This window comes from Dermacentor silvarum, chromosome 9 (genome assembly GCF_013339745.2).
Source record: "Dermacentor silvarum isolate Dsil-2018 chromosome 9, BIME_Dsil_1.4, whole genome shotgun sequence".
Classification (NCBI taxonomy): domain Eukaryota; kingdom Metazoa; phylum Arthropoda; class Arachnida; order Ixodida; family Ixodidae; genus Dermacentor; species Dermacentor silvarum.
In genome coordinates this window covers 50,087,994-50,095,318 of record NC_051162.1, presented here as the reverse complement: position 1 = coordinate 50,095,318, position 7,325 = coordinate 50,087,994, and the positions used below count along the sequence as shown (strand labels likewise).

Genomic DNA, 7,325 nt, shown 5'->3' with positions numbered 1-7,325 from the left:
TCATTTAGGCTGAATGCACTCCTAGTGAACATTGTTAGAACAACGCCGTACAAGAAACCAAGAAAATTGCAAGGAATAAATTAATATTGCTTAAAAATTGCTTCTAATAGAGAAGTCATGTTCTCTAATGACTCGCGCACCGGGCACACATATATCACAAGCCCACCTCATGATCTGCTAAAGAAAACAGCTTCGTGCTGTATCGTAAATACATTCTTCGAAAGACGAGCGCAGTAAGCAGGCTAATTGACTCTTTCCTTAAGCAATTTGCTAAATATCACTATCAAGGTTAAACTTCTCTACATGAAGATCGTGCTTTATATTTTGAACGCATTTCAAGGAATTTTGTTGTCGTAGGTGTTATTCCACTGTACGTCACACTACTGCAGTTAACGTAACAAGCCTAATGCGGACGCACTTTTCAATGTTAGAGAATGATACGTGAGTTATCGTATGCCCACCACGCTAAAGTATCACCAATGTCTGAAATTTTAATCAGGCGATTTTTACATAACCATCTCGCGTGCGCGGGCAGGGTACAGCGAAGCAATACGCGCTGTCCGCAGTCCACACCAACCGCATCACTGGACGCCAAGTGCGGGCTCGACGTCGTTGAGCGCCAGGAATTGCATCACCTGCTCCGGCACTGCGACCAGCGCGTCTCGCGGCAGCAAGTGCATGCGGTCGCGGTACGGCGCCACTTCGACCACGTGCACGCACTCTCGGAAACCCGCGCGACGGCGCGAGAGTAAGTCCCTCCGCAAAGCGCGGCTGCAGCCTTCTTCGCCGATCACCAGCAGCACGACGGACATGGCGCACGTGGACGCCTTGGCCAGGCAGTCGAGCGTGCTCAGCCCGTAGTCCAGCCGGCCGTCCGTTAGGACCAGCGCCACGTGATACCGGGCCGGTTGCGTCAGTTGAGCCACGTACGTTAGGGCAGGGGCCAGCTCCGAAGGCTCGGACGGGAACAGTCGCTCGAGGCTTTGGGCGTATGCCTCAAGCACTCCTTGAACGCCGTTGACGCGAGGCTCTCCCTTCGCCGAGAGAAACACGAAAGGCTGACTGATCAAGCCGGCTGAGGAGCGGGCGCCGAAGGCCAGTGCCGGCAGGAGCTGGTCTTCGTCGAACTGCTGCACGACCTCGTCGAAGGCGAAGATGACCGACTCGTACTGGCCGCCGCATCTCGCTTCCGGCTCTCAGGTCGCCGTTTGAGGAGCTCAGGTCGACCACGAAGGCGAAGTGCAGCGAAAAGTCGCCGTGCAGGTAGTCGATGAGCGTCCAGGGAAACTGGCGGCACCGCTCCACGAGCAGCGCGGGCTGCTCGTCACCCAAAGTGGGCTCGAGACCCGCCGCCGCAACCTCGGGTGCCTCTAGCGGGAGCACGGTGCCGGCTTCTACCTCGTCGAGCAGCACGGTCGCCTGGCCGATGAAGGTGCGCTCCCCCGTCAGGCTGACGTCGTAGCAGCGAGCCTTGAGGACGCCGCCGGGAAAGCGGTCGGAGTTGACCACCTGCGGCTTCCAGCGAGGCGCTCGATTGCGCGAGACTACCTCGGTGACGAGGACCGCGTTGCCGTCCTGGGCGCAGAGCTCCAGCATCGGGTCACTCGAGCGGAACAGCTTCTTGACCGGAAGCGAGCGGGCCGAGAACTCGAGCGCCACGAAACCACCCGGGTGGCTGATGGCGCGGGGAACCACCGTGATGCTGCCGGGCACCTTGGCTCCTTTCCTGTCCACCAGAGTTCGCGTGTAGGGCGTGTCCAGGTAGACGAGCATGTCGACAGCGCCGCACAAAACGCGACCTATCGGCTCGTTCGCTTTGGAAATGCGGTTCACGCTGAAAATCTCGAAGAGGAGCAGGTGAGTCTCGCCGAAGCGGTACGAGGTGGCGAAGACGGCCGCGCAGTCCCTGCCCGGTTTGGACCGGTCCAGCTCGCGGAAGGCAGTTCGATCCGGGCCGTCGCTGACCGAGTAGATGGCGAACGTGTCCAACCACGAACTCGTGTTGCTGCGTCGGTCGCGAACGCCCGACCAGGTCAGCTCGAGGCGGATATCGAGCGCGTCACTCGACGTCGACGCCTCGGCCGCCATTCCTGCGCACTCCTAGCCGATCTTCTTTTTCGGCTAAAGGGGCGCGTGTCCCACACATCAACACACTGCGGCCAGAATCTTGGCCTTAGTGGGTACGAGCCATGTTAGAGGTTCATCATCATCCCACACAGCCGCTCATGTTCTTGTCCTTAGTGAAACGGCCCAACCCACTCGGGGGATCGGCCATGAATCGGGCGGTGACAGACTGGTATTATAATTTTTAGGAGGCTAAAATGGAAACTATATAAGTATCTTGTAAATGTAAAATAAAGTGTCTATTGTTACATATATGAAAGCTTAAATATCTAAATGCACCAGAAAACATTATGTGAGCATAAGAAGTAAAAAGAAAAGTGTTAGCATGCACTTCTTTTTTTTTTCTCGCGCAAAAAGTTGCAGAGGGCTTCCCAAACGTTCCCGTGGCTATACCCAGTGCAGTAGCACCGGAGGAAAGAATTACCGCATGAGTCAAATTCTTCTTTCTTCTTTTTTTCTGGGGTTTTATGTGCCAAAACCAGTTCTGATTACCAGGCACGCCGTAGTGGAGGGCTCCGGAGTATTTTTGGCCACCTGGGGTTCTTTCACGAGCACTAAAACGCACGCAAGGGTAATATCATCAGCAATTTAGATGACATAGTAAAGCAGCGGAAGAATTCTATACTGACCTGTGCAGAGAGAGAAATAAGTTTAATGATGCGAAATGCAGAGAGGTCGGCCTGAGGTAAATTCCTCTAGCCAGCTACTCAGTTCCCAGAGGAGCCAAGCTACTTTCATTCGAAGTAGTGATGAACAGGATGCAGAGGCTCCTTTTCAAGCTAGCGATGAAGTTAGAAGGGCCTTGAAAGACATGACCAGGAGAAAAACTGCTGGAAAAGATGAAATAACAGTCGATTTAATCAAAGATGGAGGTATATCATGCTTGAAAAGCTTGCGGCCCTTTATACTCAATGCCTCACGACTTCAAGTGTACCAGAAAGCTGGAAGAACGCCAACATTACGCGCATCCATAAGAAGGAAGATGTCAAAGAGTTGAAGAATTATAGACCGATTAGCTTGGTTTCAGTATTGTATAAAATATTCACCAAGATAATTTCCATTAGAATCAGGGCTACACTTGACTTCAGCCAACCAAGAGAACAGGCTGGCTTCAGGAAGGGATATTCTACGATGGATCATATCCATGTCATCAATCAGGTAATAGAGAAATCTACGGAGTAGAATCAACCTCTCTATATGGCTTTCATAAATCATGAAAAAGCATTTTATTCTGTAGAGAAACCAGCAGTCATAGAGACATTGCGTAATCAAGGAGTACAGGGCCGGTATTTTGTAGCGATGACTTTAATGTCATAATGCCTTTTCGCGCTTATCGCGCTTTGTCAGTGGTCAGAGCGACGGTCCGCTCGCGTTATCAACGTTGATATCGTGAGCCGACCGTCGCTCTGACCACTTACAAAGCGCGATAAGCGCGAAAAGGCATTATGACATTAAAGTCATCGCTACAAAATAGCGGCCCAGGAGGCATACGTGAATATCTTGGCAAATATCTACAAGGATTGCACAGCAACCTCGGTTCTCCACAAGAAAAGTAGAAAGATACCTATCAAGAAAGGGGCCAGGCAAGGAGACACAATCTCTCCATTGCTATTCACTGCATGATTAGAAGAAGCATTCAAGCACTTAGACTGGGAAAGCTTAGGAGTGAGGATCAACGGCGCTTATATCAGCAACCTTTGGTTTGCAGATGACATTGTCCTATTCAGCAACAATGTGGAACAATTACAGCAAATTATTGAGGACCTTAACCGAGAAAGTGTAAGAGTGAGGTTGAATGTTAATATGCAGATTAATAATAAACATAATGTTCAATAGCCTGGCAAGGGAACAAGAATTCAGGATCGCCAGTCAGCCTCTAGAGTCTGTAGAGGAGTACATTTATCTAACTGAATTACTCACAGGGTACCCTGATCATGAGAAAGAAATTTACAGAATAATAAAATTGGCTTGGAGTGCATACGGCAGGCATTGCCAAATCCTGACGGGTAGCTTAGCACTCTCGTTGAAAAGAAAAAGGTACAATCATTGCATTCTACCGGTGCTAACACGTCGAGTAGAAATTTAGAGGTTAACAAAGAAGCCCGAGAACAAGTTAAGGACTGTTCTAAGAGCGATGGAACGAAAAATGTTAGGCCTAACGTTAAGAGACAGGAAAAGAGTGGTGTGGATTAGAGAACAAACTGGAATAGCCGATATTCTAGTGGACATTAAGCGGAAAAAAGGGAGCTGGGCAGGCCATGTAATGCGTAGGATGGATAACCGGCGGACCATTAGAGTTACAGAATGGATACCAAGAGAAGGGAAGCGCAGTCGAAGACGGCAGAAAACTAGGTAGGGGTGATGAAGTTAGGAAACTTGCAGGCGAAAGTTGGAATCAGCTAGCACAAGACAGGGGTAATTGGATATCACAGGAAGAGAGAGGCCTACGTCCTGCAGTGGACATAAATATAAGCTGATAATGACAACGCAAGCACACGGCCGTTTTTGCATTTCGCCTCCATCGAAATGCGGCCGCCGCAGCCGGGATTCGATCCCGCAATCTCGTGCTCAGCAGCCTTAGGCATTAGCTGACTGGCGGCGGGTGAGAGTCAAATTCAAGCAGAGAAACTTTTGGCAGCGTTCGTTTAAAAATCCATCTCAAGACGTCAAGCAAGGATGAAGAGCCAATGGCACATCACAATAATTAGGTACCGGAAAGTTTCCATGAAGTAGATATCCCATCGAATAATCAATAAGGTCTTTGACTGAATTCCAACATTTCAGGCATAAAAATAAAGACAGCGCGAGAGACAGGGACAAAAGAAAAACGAACATCAGAGCGCTGCGTGTCGGCGGATCGGCCCGGTAAACAGCACGAATGGCCGACAGACGTGTTAGATGACACGGGAAAGTTGATGAAAAGACTATCTCATAGTCTAGGTAACACGGACATGTAGACCATTGACAGCCGCGAAGTAAGAAGTCCGTCATTCTTTGGAAAGTTGCCGGGGCATTACAAAGACGTAACGGCATAATTTTCGTAGAGGCTGGTATTTAGTAGAGGCTGTCAGGTGTTACGAAGGCAGTTGTCTAGCGGTACATGTCATCTACCGAGATTTGCCAATAGCCTGATCGAAGGTTTATGGATGAAAAGTACTTGGCTCCGTGCAAGCAGTCCAAAGCGTCAGCAATACGCGACAAGGGTTAGACATCCTTGCGTGCGATTTTGTTGAGGTGTCGGTAATCGACGCAAAAGCGCCCAAAACTGCGGCTCGTTCTTCTTGAAAAGGACAACAGGGGCCGCAAGATGGCTAGATAACGCCTTTAGTCAATATCTTATCAGCTTCTCGTCGTATCACTTGTCGTTCAGCATGTGAAACACGGTACGGCCGGCGTCGTATCGGATTTGCGTCGCCGGTGTAAATACGATGGGCGACCGCCGATGTCTGGGCTAAAGGGCGGCCGTCAAGGTAGAAAATGTCGCTGTACTTTTCCATGAGACGGAGGAGATCAGCAGCTTGTCCAGGAAGAAGGTCAGGTGCAATCATCTTGCTAAATTCGCCTGTGACGAGAGTAGGTGAATCGGAGGTTCCTGTAGAGGTCGACGGAATTGCTGCGTCAAAAACCAATAACTCGCATTCGTTGATGGTGGCTTAGTCAGCTAAGGCGTTGCGCTGCTGAGCACGAGATCGCGGCGGCCGCATTTAGATGGAGGCGAAATGCAAAAACGCCCGTGTGCTTGCGTTGTAGTGCACGTTAAAGAACCCCAGGTGGTCAAAATTATTCCGGAGCCCTCCACTACGGAGTGCCTCATAATCAGAACTGGTTTTGGCACTTAAAACCCAAGAAAGAAGAAGAAGAAGGCAAAATGTCGCCCAAGGACATGCTCTATCTATTTTTACTATCCTGTCGGCGGTTTTCTAATCATCGACCACGATGTTTAGAAATCCCACTTCGTAATCTAGGACTGCCGTTAAGCAGTTCAGTTTTACTCTCGCTTGGAGCCACGGTGTTAGGATATGGCCACGGGAATGTTTGCCGAGCCATTTATAACTTTTTATGTGACACAAAAAGATTGCCTTATTAATATTTTCCCATTGTTACGTGATTGCTTTATTTATCCTTCAATAAATTATAGCTTTAGCAAATTCAAAAAAGTAAAGTCATAAAACCACAATTATGTTATTATTATTATTATTATTATTATTATTATTATTATTCAAAATCTACGTATTTTCTTTGCTGTATTTAATTTATTATTAAATTCATATTACTATTCCTATTCAGGCAAGGCTGACTAACTTAGTAAACACTACTTAATTCTTTTATTATTGCTTTATTTCTCATTTTCAATTAGTCATTTATTTTTATTCTTATACTTATGTATTTATAAATTAATTTATTTCAAATTTCTATCATAATACCACCCGGTTCGTGGCCTATCCCCCTCAGTGGGTTGTGCCAAGTATTGAGGCATCATCATCATCATCATCACATGCTCCTGGGAACAATTTGTTGCGAGCAGTTAAAATTAAGCCGAGGGAGCGAAGTCTGATTGCCTGTAATAGTGAGCACGGTATGGGGTACGCCCAAATTCCTTTCGAACAGTATGCCACCGGGGGAACACACACGACACCACGAGCGCACCACTCTCGTGGTGCGCTCGTGGTGTCGTGTGTGTTTTTCTCGTGTGTCCTCGTTTTTTCGCGCAGTTCTAAAAATGTCTAAAAGCTATGAAGAAACTAGCTCGCCAGAACCAGAACGTCCTACTAAAGGAACAGATGGAAACGACATGAGAGTGACGTACGCAGTGGCTTGGGGGTACAGGCGGATGTCTTCGGCAGAGCATAACCGTGGCTGTGTGACGGGTGGACTATATATAGCAGCCGTAGGATAGCTCAAGCTGAATGACGCTACACGTGCAGCAAAAAGAGGGCGGAATGGGACGACAAAAAATCTAAGCTGAGTATAACGTCGTAGGGGCATTGTTCCAAAAACGGCAAACAACACAGTGGTTAGGCGCCCCAGAATGCGAGCAGTGCACATACCAAGCACGGTAGGCGTTCCTCCTTCGGCGACGTGGAGGCTGCGTGATGCAACGGGTGTGAGAACTTTGTTCAGGGGTTGGCGGAACTGGGCCCTCATGAACTGTGCCCGCCAATGTCAATGAGTGCTGGGACACTGACGCCATCGACTACAAA

The 7,325-nt window shown here is 48.7% G+C and overlaps 1 protein-coding gene across 1 annotated transcript; it reads right to left on the bottom strand.

Moving 5' to 3' along the window:
- Positions 1-581: 581 nt before the first annotated feature.
- Positions 582-2,088, bottom strand: LOC119463582 (copine-7). The gene is made up of 2 exons (XM_037724411.1): positions 1,171-2,088; positions 582-1,034 (listed from the first exon to the last, which is right to left on the bottom strand). The coding sequence occupies exons 1-2, from the start codon at positions 2,086-2,088 to the stop codon at positions 582-584; spliced, it is 1,371 nt and encodes a 456-aa protein (XP_037580339.1).
- Between the last annotated feature and the right edge of the window lie 5,237 nt (positions 2,089-7,325).